This window comes from Protopterus annectens, chromosome 3.part1 (genome assembly GCF_019279795.1).
Source record: "Protopterus annectens isolate FY-2018-M chromosome 3.part1, PAN1.0, whole genome shotgun sequence".
In the NCBI taxonomy this organism is placed as follows: domain Eukaryota; kingdom Metazoa; phylum Chordata; order Ceratodontiformes; family Protopteridae; genus Protopterus; species Protopterus annectens.
In genome coordinates, this window is record NC_056732.1 from 1,123,609,319 (window position 1) to 1,123,627,011 (window position 17,693).

Here is a 17,693-nt window from a genome sequence, read left to right on the forward strand (position 1 = left end):
TTTATTTTATATATAAAAACATTTTATATAAGTAAGTTTATTAAATGTGACTTTTTATCCATTAACTCCTGTGGTTTCTGATGTTCTCTGCTCACCACCTAAAGCTAAGCCTCAGCTTATTAAGATGCAATTATACTTTTGAAACTTGCTGTCATAGATTACACAGGTTATTAATGATTTTTATTAAATAAAAATGTGTTTGTGGTACATAATGAATGTTACATGGTTTATTTTTGGTTTTAACAATCTTAGTTTATAACGATAAAGGCTCTGGGCTCAACGAAAGAGCATCTATTAAGCCCTATTTGAAGAAATGGAGGGTACCAAAATAACAATTGTAAGATTTTTTAAGATAGATTTTTTATTTTATTGAGATATTTATTATCTTTTATATGTGTATTGTTGTGTTTATTTTTATATATGTATGAATATGTGATATTTTAATGTGGTTGTTTTTATGTGTATAGGTCTAATGAAGCATTTTTTGTGAAAGCGCTTACCTCTATTATGTTAATAAACGGTTCATAGTTAGACTGTGTATGCTGCATTGTTCGCTCTATCACCTGCTTGTTGGTTTGCTGATTATCGTTTTTTACTGGTCTGATCGAGCGTTTATTCTGTGGATCTTTGTTATACATTTTCATTCTTAGTTTATCATTCAAATGTCTGTGGTAACCATGATAATTACAGGACACCTGAGATGAAAAGAACCTTTTCAAGTTCTGAGAAATGTTTTTCACAGTAACATTTAATGTAATGCCATTTTGTCACTCATTTTGTCATCAAATACCTTTGTTTTTCTCAAATGACTGCTTCTGCTGTCAGTTTGTAGGCACAGTCTATGGTAAAATTACCCTTTGATATTTCAAACACATGACTTTATATTTGGGGAGATCTGTCATAAAAGAAATGTGTTTGCAAATAGTAGTATTGAGATTAATTGTTAATGCTGTCATTATGTTTTTGGTCATTCATGAACTTCTCTTCTGTTCACTGCAGCGCTGGAAGTACCTGTGTGATTTCTCCAACTTAATAGATTGGACGATATCAGTGACATCCATCCTCTTTGTACTTCCCTTATTTACTGATAATCTGTACAGCTGGCAGTGGGAATGTGGAGCTACAGCAGTGTTTTGCTCCTGGGTAAATTTCCTTCTTTACTTGCAAAGGTAAGTAGAGAATAAATGATCCTAACTGAAGTATTCTTATATTTGGTCACCAAAATATATAATTGTGCAATCAGCTAATATTAAACAAACCTTGATTATGATGTCATTATGCATAGCACACAGTGTGCTTAATTTGTTCAGATAGTATTTTAAGATGCAGGCATTTTACATTTGTCTGTAAACACTTCAGTAAATCTCAGGACATAGATCTGTCAAAATGTCACATGTACCTATAATTTCATTGTGTCATTTATATATGTAGAATTCTTCAAGGCTTAAAGGCAAATGAGATGAGAATTAGTGTAATGCATTCATTAATCAAACATGATACAAAATCACATCCCTGTAGTCATGCATTTGCTGTAAGCTACCTTGATCATCAGAGCTATTTTGGCTAGAGGTTTTCTCTCCTGGTATGCTTATGATGGGCTAATCAATCTAAGATGAGGGATCCAGATGGCATTAATCAAAAACTAACCATGATGACAGGTCATTTAAAATGTCAGAGAAATCAGAACACCTTGAACACATGGAACTCACCTCTTGACCTCCTTACAGTTTGCATTATGAAAGTATGCAGTTTTTGATGTAAAATTGTGTGGCATTTGCATTTCATTTTGTTCTTAAAGATGACCCTCTGCAATTTTTTTCTTGTATCTGAAACTCCCTACTATGCCATCAGGAAAGACTGAACAAATAGTCCTCACTACCTAAAATAAGTCTTAGGCTACTGCATTTCCACGCAAAATGCATTAGTGGAGTTTCTTATAGGTTCCTAGATTCACAGGTAAATACTAGCCTAGCTGCCCTTGCAGGCTATTTTAAGTCTAGCCAATTTCCCTTTTTTGTTCAAATTAACCTATCCCATTTGATTAGAGACTGGCCTTGCCCATCCCATGATCGATAATTATATATTACCTCTAACGTGAATAACTGAGATCATATCATAGATAATCTGAGGGGCCTTTGCATGGGATAAAGCATTTAGGAGCTGCCTCTGCCCATTAGTAGTACAGGGTCAGTCCTGGAGTACATTTTCTGTTTCCCATTCCCAGATCCAAGTTGCAATTGAATATGGATAGGATGAACTTTGTTTTATGTGGATGGGAAATATTTTCTAGAACAGCAGTATTCTTTGTGAGATATACCCGTTCCTTTTAATTTCTCAAAATCAGTTGGGTTTCTAATACCATGATGGGAATGGACACTATTCCTAAGTCAAAGTAGGATTAAAGTTCATGAAATTAGTATTGTTTCAGTCTTTGATGACAGACAAAAGTGCTCTTTGCAGCACACGCAATGTGCCCAGTAATGACTCCTTCTGCAATTCGTACAGAGTTACATGTATTATTAGCATATCTAAATATGATTGTAGACTCTTTTTTTATAAGACCCATTGCTCCTACTACTATTGGAACTATCTGGGTATCTTTCTTCCACATTGCTCTTGTTTCTGCTTGCAAATCCTGATATTTTATGGCTTTGTGTCTCTCTGTATGCAGAACACTGTAGTATTTGGGTGTGGCAATTTCACTGATCAATGCTACTTTTGTCTTCTTTTCCTGGACCACTATAGCCTGTTTTCTGGCATCTATCTTTTGAACTGTTGGTAATGGATGATCCCATGTGATGTAGACTTCATCATTTTCTGTGATGCTTTGTGGCTCATGTTTCCAGTGTTTTTCAGCCACTTCATTACCATAATGTTTGCACAATCCCCAGTGCAACAGTCTCGCCACATTATTATGCCTTTCAGTATACAGTTCTTCTGCCATTAATATCTCGCAACTAGCAATGAGGTGGCAACTGTTTCCAATTCCGTTTTGCAAAACTTACAAATTTGTTTCTCCCACATGTTCAATGCACTTTGTAAACCAATGTGTATGTATCCCACTATCTTGTGCCGCCAATATTAACCTTTCTCTCTTGGTTTGAATTTGCCTCTCCTTAACCATTCCTGCATTTGTTCCTGATCAACATGAGGTTCTTCCAGAAGTTTTCTATACTTACAGCTCTATTTATGCATTGTCCACATTTCTTGCCTTCTCATCTGGTCTTTCACCTTATATTCTTTGTTTTGTTTTCTGGCACATTCAGTTGCTGCCTGTTTTTGTGGTTTGATTTAAATTCCTAGTTGACACCAATATGCTTCTGCTGGATTAAGCAGGGAAATCATCTTAGATTTATTCACCTCATGTTTCAAAACTTTCACTACATTTGAGTCTTGTGAGGTGTGGAGTCCCACAATTGCACATCTGTACATGTAATCAATTCCAAGGAGGCCCATCCCTCCTTCAGAACGGGGAATATATAATCTTGGTATGCACTGATTTTTATAAATCATTTGGTGAGCATGAAGCATCCTTCTTGTTTTCCTATCTAATCTATCCAACATGTTTTGGGGCCAGTGAATCAGTACAAAACTGTTAAGTTAGGACAGGAAGAACAAATTGGTTTATATCTTGGACTTTGTTCCTAGATGTCAATGCTGTTTTCAGGATTAATTTAAGTCTTCTAAAGTACTCCTTACTAAGTTTTATTTACATTTGTTCATGTTTTATTGTTGATACTTCATCAACTCTCAAATATGTATACACTCCCTCTAGCTCAAGTTCATTTATATCACATTCTTACCCCCTTTTTTTCTTGGTGCTGCAGTTTTCCTGCTTTAAAGGTTGCTTTTGCACAATTAACAAGAACAAATGACATTCTTATATCATCTGAAAAAGTTTTGACAACCTGCAGTTGTACTTTCAGTTCCTCATCTGATGAGCTATACAGGTTCAAATCATCGACAAAGAGAGGAAGAGAAGTCTTTACACTTTGTTATTTTCTAGGAGCCAAATTATAGCCATGGCCTAAGCTGTTAAGTAGACAGTTTAATGGATTAAGGGAAGGCAGAATAGCAGCAGTGACAGTCACCCTGGAATATCCCCCTTTGAATGTTTATCCCTGGAATAATAATTTGTCCTTTAACATGACTTAGTTGCAAAGTGGTCTGCCACTGTTTCATTATCACTGCAAAGTAGTTGATCAGTGTAAGATGTATCTTATACATTTATAAGCCCTCTTTTATCTGTGAATATGGGATACTATCAAATACTTTTATAGTCAGTCCATGTAATACTTAAATTATTCCCCTTTTTACAGTTCTCTGCTATGACTTTATTTAGCAGCAAATGATCCTTTGTTCCATATGACTTTCTTTTATTGCCTTTTGTTCTATTGCCATAATTGAGTTTTCTTTTAAATGACTGTAAACTGTGTCAGCATCAATTCATGTATAGTTTATACATCGTCACAAGGCAAGTCACTGGTCTATAATTTTTAGGATAGCTTGCAGGTTCACTCTTAAGTAGGAGCATTGTTTTTCCTGTTAGCAAGGTTGGTGTATGTTTGGTGTGCGCCTATAAATAGTTCTTACTCATGGCTAAATTTTCCTGCAAAGATACTGCATCTGGGCCTGGGGTTTCCAATTTGAGTCTTTTCTTAACTTTGTTTAAATCTCTGGTTGTTACTTCATCCCATTTCAAATCCTGTACCTTTAAACTTCTTATTCTTTCTTTTACTTCTTCTATCCATTTAGCATCTTTGTTATGTTCCACAGGATCTTCATAGATACTTATCTATTTATCTTTTTTTTGGTGGTCTCTCAATTATTTTTACCTTGTTTTCCAATTCTCTATAAAACTTTTTTGGGGTCATCAATAAATTGCTTATTTTGTACTTTTCCTTTATATTTATCTTTGTATCTTCAAAGTTTTTCCACATCTGCTGAAATTTTTAGTTTGTTATTTACAATAGTGCATGATAGATCCTGGTCTGTTCTAATACTGTGCATTGCTTTTATCACATCTATCTTTCTTAGTACTTTTGTTGATCTGTTCCCTCTTCTATAATCTTCTAACAGTGACACTTCTTGTCTTAACTGTTTTATAGTTTTCTCTATTCAATATTTCCATGGTGGCATTTGATTTCTCCCCTTCCTTTTTCTCACTAGCCTGTGTTCTATAGTAGAACTTTATCAGTTATTAATTTAGCTGCACAGTAATATATCCTGTTTACTTCTGTTATATTGCATGGATCTCTATGAACAGTCCTAATTACTGTTTTCATTTGTTTTATCAGACTTCTGACCTTTTGGATTTTATTAATCTTCTGAAGTCTATTTTTTTCATTGATTTTGATATAGCTGTCTATGTCCATTAAATCAAGCAACTCTTCTCTAAGCTCATTTTCTTCCAAACTGAGGGCACATCCCTTGTTTTCCATTTCCTGCCAGCATTCTATAGGAGATTCTATAGCATCTTCCTGTGGCACATTCTCTTCAATTTCATCCTGTACCATCCATTGCTGTATCATGTGGGAACTCACTGACCTATCACTCCTCAGCATTGACTGCATCAGAGTTTCCAGTTTCCTGTTCCTTCCCTTGCTGTCTAGCTTCAAGTGGACATTTATACCGGTTTCCTGTAGAAGACTCCAAATTATCTTCATATGGCGCCTGACTAATTGCTTCTTGTTCCACTGTTTTCCCCTTAATTTGGATATCCATTGCTCTATCCTGTTGTGGTGATTTCTGAATTAGATTTTCTACACTGAATCCTTCACTCCAGAGGTACTCCATAACCTCATTTTCTATTTCTTCAACTTCTGAATAACTAATCTCCTTTTATACTTTTCCTCTTTGTCTTCTTATTTTTTGTATTGTAAAGTTTTTCATGTCTGGATTCCTTTATCTGTATTTCTCTTCAAATATCGCGGGTGCTGCTTTTTTTATATTGGTTAGTTTTGCTTTCTCCTTTGCAGAAGAGCTTTAGATCACCAGACTGAGTATTTCTGATGCCATTTGACTTGCTGATGTACAGTAAATCCGTCAGTATTGAGTAGGGGGATGCCTTTATGCCAGACACAGGTCACCTCTTAGCAGTCTGCAGTTATTTTCTTGCTTCCTAGAAGTACAACTTATCAACCAAGTCTAGCAGGTGGAATAACTTGTCAAAAATTAACATAGGTGAAGCTGTTTTATTGAAACCGCAATGTAAATAAGAATCTGCTATTCTAAAATTTAGGTTGATTTTAATTATCCACAGTGGTTTTTCAAATCTGTATAAATATATGCCCAGTTTATACTATGACATAATTTTGTGGATGTGGTTATACAGATAATCTGAGCAAATAATGAGAAAAGCAAGCAAACAGCAAGCTATTAACTTATTTATTTATTTAGTTAATTAATTTATTTTTGTAAAATCACTTGAACCTTTAATATGAGGATTATATCTGGAAATAATATTTCAGCATGTGACCAATACATTTTAAAGTATGCTTGAAATAGGATTAGAGCAATCCCACATGCTAGTAAATTGTTGAATAGGAAGACTAAAGGTTTAAAAATGTGCTGCCATCTTGAGAAATGCTGGATGAAAGCTGCAAAATACAGAACCTGATTTTATGTCAACCTTTTGAAGGGGATTACAAAGAAATTTAAGGTTGACCTTCTCTGAAATGAAAGATAGGATGTAGATCTGACAATGAGAAAATTAAGGAGATACCATATGCTATTTTTTCCAGGGGAGCAATTTAATAATTATATTTATTCAGGACTGGGATACATTCACTCTAGATTCAATGATTTTTGAAGTTATTAGCAAAAGAAGCTGCTACTTGTGAGCATGGCATGAATGCAAGAATTAGTTATTTGTTAATTATTTCATTGTTATTCACAAAAGTTTTGAGCTGGTTGGAGGCAAACATGTTTGTTTCTTAGAAGGTTTACTTTGGAAATATATGCAATTATTATTCTGTTTTTTTTCAAGTACCAGGAATTGTTGGCATCATCATTCTGGGAATGCTTTTTCCAGTAGCACCAGTTTTGGTTGACAAAGGTTTTCATTTCGGGTGTAAGCCATGGACATTGCTGGGCTCATAGACCCCCACTCTTAATCAGCAACAGTTTAACTTGCACAATTGTAAGTTGTTCCATAAGATGTAATAGGGGAGATTCTGGGGTCTTTTGAGGTGTTGAATTTTTGGCCTTGAGATGTATAATCAGATATGTTTCCAAACCTCCTGGGATATGTCTGCCTAGTATGCATTGCGTTGGACAGTGAGGGGTTTAAATAATTGTTGTGGAAAAATTGTGGAAGTATAGGACAGAGATCAATGAGATGTCAAGGCACTGATGCAGCATGTTAAGACTAGGTTGAATATGGAATCATTATCAAGTTTTGAATCTGGTGTGATGAGTTCTGCATTTAAATTAAAAATGTGTGTGGCTACAGGTATTTGTGGCTACTCATATCTAATGCTTCTGTTTGAAATACCACACTGGAAATCATGTTCATGTTCATAGATAGAGATGAGTTATGAACAAAATTAACTCAATGGTGCCATGGTGATACTGTTCAATGCCAGGAGCCCAAATTAAAAAAAATATACTCCCTCCAAACCTTCCTCACACTCTAAAATATAGGTATCGGTACAGTTACTGAGACATGATTTAAAGCAGCAGAGGATACCCCAAAAGTGCAATTTCAGTGCCTTCCACACTTCTAGACCAGTAGCTGCTTATACAAGGGCTAAGGGTGGAAATGCCTCAATATCCATCAATGACAAGCATACCTCTACGGTGTAAAAAGCTGGTCAATACACTCAGTAATATATCCTGTTTACTTCTGTTCACTTTCAATGCCTCTCACCAAAACAACATAAATAGAATATTAAATAAAAAACTGTAGGCGGAGGCAACCATGCATAAATGTATAGTTCAACAGATAAGCGTACTACTTCACAATTAAAAACAAACCTCTTTAATGGTGTGCACAGATGGTAAGCGCTTTTGCAAATGCTTCATCAGACCAAAAAACACCTCATTACTGATTAGTCTTTATATAGTCCATTACTAATTAAGATGTCAAACCCATGTTGGTATTTAAAGGCAGAATGCATAATTGATGTACTGAGCAAACATATATACATATCTTCTCAAAATATACCAAGTAAATACAAAACATATTACATTTAATGTACATTACATTAAACTCAATATATATATGCTCATATATGACATGCTATAAAATATAACATCCGAAATATACGTACGTATAATGAAACTTAACCGTATAACTTTTAAAAATTTGTTTCACTGAACTGAGCAATTCCCTCAAACATGATGTCAAGAAAGCAAATAAACCTAGGTGTCAACATTTAATAAATAGGCAGATACAATAAAACATGAATAAAATATCAACCCCATCCGATCTCAGCCATATACATCTGGAACATGTAAATAATATAATAAAATAATCATTCCTTCTACCTAACATATAAACATCAAGTAATAACAAACCAGATATAATATTTAAAGAAGTAATAATGACCTATAGTATACATGTCTATCTATGAGATTTTAATATAGGTTTAAATGAAGCCCTCTAATTTAGCCCCTTACCCCTATCAGTTCTAAGTCTAAGTATCCAAGCAGTTTCCCTTTTCTCTGTACCATTCCTAATATCACCCTGTCTAATAATAGGTAAGATAGTATCTATGGCCATGAAAGTGAAAGAATGATGTTCTCCTAAAGTCATGACATGTTTGGCTAGAGCATTATTGGCATATTGTATCCTAATAAGATTTAATCTTTGAGATTATTAATAATCATTGGAAGATCCTTACCACCAGTGATGACCTCAGGAACACAGTTGGTGAAAGATCCACTTTTAGATATAAAAACAAATTAAATCTTAAGAGAATATTATGTCAGACTATACATAGAAGTATGCCTAATAGTACAGCAAGAACTGCTCCTTGTGGACAATGTAACTATTGTAGTTACATTAATACTAATGGCTGTTTTATACATCCAGACACTGGTAAATATAGGTTCAGAGCTGATGCCAACTGCAATACTGCACATATAGTGTAGTTAGCTGAATGTAAATTATGCTCTTCCTTTTACATTGGGAAAACCAATAGAATGTTCCGTACCAGAATAAGGGAACATCTTTATGCTATTAGGATACAATATGCCAATAATGCTCTAGCCAAACATGTCATGACTTTAGGAGAACATCATTCTTTCACTTTCACTTATTATATCTGGTTTGTTATTACTTGATGTTTATATTTTAGGTAGAAGGAATGATTATTTTATTATATTATTTACATGTTCCAGATGTATATGGCTGAGATCGGATTGGGTTGATAGTTTATTCATGTTTTATTGTATCTGCCTATTTGTTAAATGTTGACACCTAGGTTTATTTGCTTTCTTGACATCATATCTGAGGGAACTGCTCAGTTCAGTGAAGCAAATTTTTAAAAGTTATATGGTTAATTTTCATTATACGCATGTATATTTTGGATGTTATATTTTATAGCATGTCATATATGAGCATATACACATATATATATATATATATACATATTGAGTTTAATGTAATGTACATTAAATGTAATATGTTTTGTATTTACTTGGTATAGTTTGGGAAGATGTATATATGTTTACTCAGTACATCAATTATGCATTCTGCCTTTAAGTACCAGCATGGGTTTGACATCTTAATTAGTCATGGACTATATAAAGACTAATCAGTAATGAGGTGTTTTTTGGTCTGATGAAGCATTTGCAAAAGCGCTTACCATCTGTGCACACCATTAAAGAGTTTTGTTTTTAATTGTGAAGTAGTACACTTATCTGTTGAACTATACATTTATGCATGGTTGCCTCCGCCTACAGTTTTTTTATTTAACACGTCTATGGTGTGTTCAAACAGGATAAAGTGCTCAAGTTTTTCCATGTGAAAATCACCATAGACAAAATCTCATACCATATCCTAGCTAGATAAAGGTCACCCTCCAGGTGCTAAGAAGCTCACAATACATAATGGGACCTACTGGAGACACTTACCATCCAACCTAACACCCTACTCATGAGAGACTTTAATTACCCATCTCTAGACTGGTAATCCTACATGGCATCAAATCTACAGGCACAGAGATATGTGGACTTCATAAAGAGCCTTGACCAAATAGGGAATATGCCCAGTAGAGGTTCCAACATACAAGGCCTTGTGCTCACAAATATGGGAGAATGTCTCTTCCCCCTAGTAAGGACCTAACATAAAGCTGTCTCCTTTGAAATCAAAATCAACTTCATAATCCAATTAAAACCAGTAACAGTTAGGAACTATTTCTAGGCAAATTACCTGTTAAGTGATGGTTTGTCAAAATTCAATGCCCCTCCCAACCTTGAGAACACACTAACCTATACAGAATTACTCTCAGAAACTCTTTACAGCCACATCATTGGCTGCATATAGGCTGCTGTACCTACCAGAAGTAAGCTCAGAACTAGCCCCAGAAACAAACTGCCCAGGGTGCCATCCAAATTCAACAGGCTATACAACAAAAGGAAAAAAATTATGGCAAAAATCAGGAAGGGCATCACATAAAGATAAAAAAATCTCTCATCATCAAAGTAAATAGGCAATGAAGAGTGCTAATTAGGTCAAGCAAAGCCAAGTTTGAGGTTAAAATATCCTCCCAGGGGAAACTAACCATAAGGCCTTCTACAGCTATGTCAGCTATCTCAAGGGCAGCTCACAGCAATGTACAGAACTGGTGGTTAACGATGCCACATTCACTAAGCCTGGTGATATAGTGAACCTGTAAATGGAGAAATTCAGTTCCAGCTTTACCCCTCCTCACCCCAAACATCCACCCAATAATTCCCTCAAACGTAACCCCTCCAACTATAACAAGGGACAGGTATTTTCTGAAATCACTAAAACCAGAAACATGGCCACAATGGGCCCCAATAAAAGGCCTCTAACTAACTAAATTTGCAGATGATTGCAAACTGGGAGCTGTCTCCCCAAGACTAGAACACCCTTCAGGAAAGTCTAATGCAGGCAAACAGTGCCAAGCCATGGCATAAAAATCTATACCAAGACGTGCCTTATGGTACCTTTTGGGTATCATAAAACATAAGAATAAGGCAGTACCAAATTATTTATTTTGTCATTTATTTATTTATTTACATTTTGTTTGGGGTGGTAGCTCATTCATGACTGTTTATAGTTTCTATCCTGCTTACATTCAGAACAGTAACTGCAAAAAAAAAGACATAGAGAGAATTACTGGGCATACAAAAATAGTTAACAAAGACAATTAAAACTAGATAAATCAGCTTATTCTAAAAGCTTATATGTGTATATTTTCTTATTTTTCCATAGCTATTTGTCATGATTTCACTGGCTTCATGTCAACATTTACAAAATTTTTAAACATGTACGTATATATATATATATATATATATATATATATATATATGATTTCACTTCATAATTGTGAATTACTGAAATCTCAAATTTCAGTAACCCGACACTATAAAGTCTAACCATTCACAATACAGAAACCCACAATCCCAAATCACACAATCACAAACATACATATACCATACACCACATAACACACGCACACACCATTCCACCCACAGCACACAAACCACACAACTCTACACTACATATAAGCAGGGGGGCAAGCCCCCATGCACCCCCCCATGTAGGGGGGCTGTGGCCCCCCCACTTGTATATACCATCTCCGAGGTTGCACATAACATAAAAAAAAAAAAAACCTCATAGCACGCCATCCTCCATTCGCTCGCACACAAATACACATCACACATACACAAACACCAACAAATCCAACACTCACACTCACACTTACACCTCCCAACCCTTACTCATACATACAACATACCAAAACACACACAAACACTCACTCACCTGCAATCTCAGGCACCATAACACTACACACGATGCACCGGAAATGCATAAGCGTGGATTAGAGATATTCGAATTTGATCTTATGCACTTTTGGCATTCTGGTTTTAGACTTCATGGTCTTGGGTTACTGAAATGCGAGATTTCAGTAACTCGAGATTATGAAGTATAACCACACACACACACACACACACACACACACACACACACACACACACACACACACACACACACACACACATATATATATATATATATATATATATATATATATATATGGGAACACTTTATAATCCCGAAATTCTGAAATATCGAATTTCAGAATCCCGAGATTCTAAAGCTGAATGCTCAAAATTCCAAAACCCCAGAAGTGTGAATTTCAAAATCCCGAAGTCCGGAGATGTTGAGTTAGTGCTTTTGGTGTTGAGGTTTGTGAATGGATAGCTGGTAGTTCAAGTAAGTATTTATGTTTAAGGGTTTTGGTTAGGGGCTTTAGTGTGCATCAGTGTGTTTTGTGACTATGATGTCTGTGTGTGAGGGGAATGTTGCTTGTATGGTGGTGTTTTCGTGTGTTTGTCTGTGTAGTGTGACCTTAGAGTTAGTATATTTAAGTAGGGGGGTGCGGGGTGCGCAGCCCCCCACATGGGGGGTGCAGGGGGGCTTGCTTGTCTGCTTGTATGTAGTGTAGGTTTGTGTGTTTGTGCGTGGGTGGAAGATGTGTGTATGTGTATGTGTGTGGTGTATGGTTAGTGTAGGATTCGTGATTTTGAAATTCCTGGTTTTGGGATTTCCCGATGTTAAGGTTTCCTCTTTATGATCTTGAGATTCTGAAATTCAATATTTCCAGATTTCGGGATTATAAAGTGAACCCATATATATATATATATATATATATATATATATATATATATATATAAATAAATAATTTGTTTTCAATTTATATCTTTTCACCCACTTATGGTATATTAGTCTTGTTACAGAATGTTTATTTTCTTTTAATACTGTATGTTTTCACTAGGTGTCACTATGCATTGTGAAATTTCCATACTTTCTTTGCACTAACTGTGGGAAATGTATCACCATCTGGAACTAGGTAGAACCCTAGAGTTGTATAATAGACAGTTTTAGAAATGACACAGGCATTTTCTACTGGGACCTTTGCCAGACTTCAGTTTTTGTGTGTTCATTCTGGAGAGGAGTTTTCTAAAAGGAGAAAATAAATCATGTTATGTATATGAACAAACAATTCTAGTTCAGCCTTGTCAATTTTCTTGTAATACTTTGTCAGCTTTGACTGTCTTGGAATATGTCTCTGTTAAAATATAGACTTTTCCCTGACATATTTGTGTTTACCTATGCTTCCATTTCATGTAAGTTACTGATAAGAACTCTGCATTCAGTGTACATTTCTTTTCTATGAGAGTCTTGACAATATATGTTTTCCACTATTATAACATTACTGAGCTGTCTCAGCTTCTTCTTAGTGACAAAATCTTGGGGAGGATCATGGTTATTTCTGAGTAAAAGATCGAGCATCGTATCAATGGGAAGTCTAAGGTTATATCCAAATAGTAAATTCTTAAGAGATTTAATTCAAAGGCTTTACAGACATGAGCAACTTCAGTCATATGACTTTTAAAATCTGATTTTGTTTTCTTATGGACATTTGGTAGCTTAGCCAATAGTATCTGGTAAAATCATTATACTTGTCAGTTAACATGAGGACAATATGTTATTATAGGTTCATAGGTAAGTATCAGGTTAGCTGCTCTTGAAGGCCATTTTAAGCCTAGACAATTTCCCTTTTTGTGGTTGAAATAGCCTATCCCGTTTGGTTATAGATTGGTGTTCCCCATCCCATGGTTGATAATTCTATATTACTCCTAATGAGAATTACTGGGATCATACGATACATAATTTGAGAGGATCCATGCATGGGATAATGCACTTAGGTGCCACCTCTGTCTATTAGCACTCTATTATTATGCGAGACCCTCAATTCCCACAGTATTTGTGAAATATGGTAGATAGTCATGATGGTGTTTAGCAGGAAGATCAAATCTGTGAATACATTTTCCAAAGAGATTTTCAGTGGTAGTTTTAGCAGCTTTGTTAATGCATGCATAAGTACAGAGTGCTTAAAATGGTCCCTAGCCTCTCATTTGTTGTGGCTATTCATTGACATTCAGATATGAGCTTTTTCTGTTCATACTGCTGATGCACTCTATCAGTAAACAAGTCAGGGGGACAGATCAACAAAGCTGTGGTATCCATTTGGTGTGGCACTGTAGGGAGGCCCTGGACAGAAGTTGTAGCAAATGATAGGGAAATTGAATGCAAAACTGAAGGCACATGGGATAAAACTGAATGCAGACAAGACACTGGCAATGGCAGAAAATGTAGGTAATCAGAAGAAGTTGAAAATGAAGATAGAAGGGAAAATAGTTGAACATGTTAGCATCTTCAAATATATTAGAGGGGTTGTTGAGGAGAAGAGAAATCTGAATGAGGAGGTCAAAGCGAGGATCAGAGGTGCTGCAGCCAACTGGGAAAAGTGTCAGAGGTTATGTGTGCCACAAAAATGCCAAAGAAGATAAAAAATAAGATGTATAAGTGAACCATGGGAGCAGCACTTCTATTTGCCACAGAAACATGGGTATTCGAGGCAAAGCAACTGACAAAGATTGAGGTGATAGAGATAAGTGGCATGAGATGGGTATCAGAATGCAGAAGAAATGAAGACATCTGAGCTGAAACCAAAGTAGCCAGATGCAAAAAAGTCAGTGGGAATAGATTGCAGTGGTTTGGTGACGTGTAGAAAAGAATATGATTTGGTAAAACAGATTTGGGAAAGACATGAATAAGGTAAGAGGAGGTAAGGACATCCAGTTAATGGATGGACGGCTTGTGCAAGAGAAGATCTCTGACAGGCGGGCATGACAGTTGAAAAGGTAGACAAATGGCACTGAAGTTAAAGAGCTGACACCACACTTCAAACCATGTAAAATGTGTGAAGCTCACCATGATAATGGTGATAACAATTTGCTCTGTACATTGTACATCTTGAGAGTTATTCAGTGTCATTTATATTGGTAGTGTTTTATGTTGGTATGAGGATATTAAAGCAGAAACCAAACTATCAACTTGTACAAAAAGTCATGGAGAACAGATTAAGGCTCTTCATTCACATGCATGAATGCAGATGAAAATGTGGTAAAGCTGATTTGGGGGACACAAGAAGAAATCAAGAGAAGACAAAGATGTTCAACTAAGAGATGGATGGATTGCAAGACAGAAGAGCTGCCACAATCAGACATGCCTGCAGAAGAAGGTAGGGGAGTCATTCTGTATCAGGAATAGTGGGAATAGTTGAGATAACACACCAGTTCCATATAAGAATGGAAAACATGGAGCTGATAATGACAATGATTATGTTTATTGGCAGTCATACAAATATGCATAATTGTTTTCATATTTCTGTAAATATCTCAATAGACAAGCACTAGCAAAGGAATGTATTGCTGACATCCAGCTGAACAAAATTTCTTTGACACTATGTGTATATATTTAACAGTTTCCAAGATATGAAAAGTAGTTTATAAAACATAGAGAAAAATCTGAGATTGTGTGACTTATAATACAGTACTGATGTAAAGACTGAAAATACTGTTTATCACTGTAAAGATTTTTCTTGATAACATAATTGTTTGCACCTCTTTTAACCACACCTGCTGTTCACAGGATAGTTAGATTTCTTTGACTAAAGCATCTACATTTCAGAAAATGCACTGGAATATCAGGATGTGTATCTGCTGCTCACAGAATGATGTTCTACTAGTCAGAGATGTTAATGAGTTATATCAAAGACACCATTTTCAACATCTTTGTAGTTTAGTGTAATGATTCTATGGTCTATCATAAAGTTCATATTTACTAGAGATACAGTTTCAAAGTAGTTGCTACCCATGTTCTTCTAGGTGCTTTTCCCCTTTTGCCATGATGACCATCAAGCATTCAACAAGTGAACTCAGGATCAGTGTATTGCGAATTGTGGGGAATGCCCCTATACGAGGCATCCCTCTGATCCATTAGCATGAGCTGTTCAGAGAGGCTATCATCCTTGCAGACATGAAAGACTCTGTGCCCTTACTGGCATCTGAGCAACTGAGGGCAGTTTTGTTTAAGACCTTAACCCCTTTGCATTGTGGTCACATGAGCACTTGCATAAGAACAAGGACCACATATGCCCCACTATCTCTATTTACATGGTTCTCCTCATACTCAGACAAGGGTTGCCATCAGTATACTGGATGATTATGCTCATGTTTTGTCTTAACCAGCAACTGTTCCAGACCTTCACATGGCCACTGACAGAGGTCAGGTCATTTTTCATTTTGGAAGTAGCAGAGAGCCAGGCTCCACCATCCTTGCTGTATGGATACTTCTATCCTCCTTCCCTGTAGTATCAAGCTCTTGAGATGGTATTCAAACTCAGGTCACCTGGATTGTTGTCAGGGCTTTCGCATCTATGACACTAGTGCAGTTTGGAGTCACTATGCATTTTGATAAATTAATGTTATAACAATGTGAAAGCAAGGACATTCTCTTTGAAAGGAAAAATAATTTTAAACTGTAGACTATTAACAGATTTTTTGATGAATTAATACATTGTATGGTTGTTGTCAAAATTTGTCAAGTGTATGATGTTTTTCAGATGACCTTTTTACAAAAAAATACAACACATTTCTCTAAATAGAACCCACACCTACCCAGATTCTGCAAATGTAATGATGTCAATAGCACAATGTAGTGTTTAGATGTAGTAAAAAAAAAGCTTGATCTATTTAAAAAACATGATGTAAGTGAATGTTTGGTAAGCTGATTAAGCCAAGTTGTTATATAATGAGCAGTGATTTTGTGATTTCTGTTGGAGGATTAGAGGATCATTCCACAGAAGTTTTGAAATTGGTTCATAGGTTCATAGGTAGGTACTAGGCTATCCGCCCGAGAGCATCCACAAGCCTAGCCAGAGTGTGTCGGCCTTCGCCACCCCATTGATTAATTAACTGATCCTCTGTCAAGCAGAGCCAACAAAGTGATGCCAGGGGTGCACTTTCTGTTATCCATCCACTCGTCAAGGTCTTTCCTGAAGAGTGCCAGCGAGGGGCTCTGCCCAATGCAGCCTGGAATTTTGCTCCAAAGCATGGGGAGTCTCTGCAACAGGAATCCATCCCTCCAGCATGTTCTATTTACTGTTGTGGTGAGGTTTAGCTCACTAGAGTGCAGTCTAAATTTTTTTTTGTGGAGCATGTGGCTTTTGTTTTGAGGCAATCAAATCTTGGGTAAAATAGTAAGCAATATGCCACCGAGAACAGCCAAGTTTTTTTCAGTCAAAGTTTTTTTGAGGCCATATGAGGCATAATCCTTTCTCGCCTTGAGAATAGGTTTGGCTGGTCTTTCTGTGGTCTTTCCAACTGCTGGAAAAATGGGGCATTGTACACATCCCAAATGGGGCAATCTAATAGAGTGGGAAGTCTAATTATATAATCTTAGGGCACTATAATCTCTTTTTTTTATTTAGAAATTAATTTATAGAATGATTAGAATGATACCCTGACTACTTGGATTGTCAAAGGTTTGTCAAGGAGAGATCTGTTATTACCTATTACCTGGGTCCCTACCTCTCCTGCACCAAGGTGCTGCCACCTATATGTCTATCTGTATGGGTTCTTGCCCT

General features: G+C 36.0%; 1 protein-coding gene across 1 annotated transcript in view; it reads left to right on the forward strand.

Moving 5' to 3' along the window:
- Positions 1 to 17,693, forward strand: part of LOC122797756 (transient receptor potential cation channel subfamily A member 1-like) — a 1,191,690-nt gene that overhangs the window by 1,041,949 nt on the left and 132,048 nt on the right. The window contains exon 23 of the mRNA XM_044066280.1: positions 1,000 to 1,169. Within this exon, the coding sequence (XP_043922215.1) occupies positions 1,000 to 1,169 (170 nt within the window). The remainder of the gene's footprint in view (positions 1 to 999; positions 1,170 to 17,693) is intronic.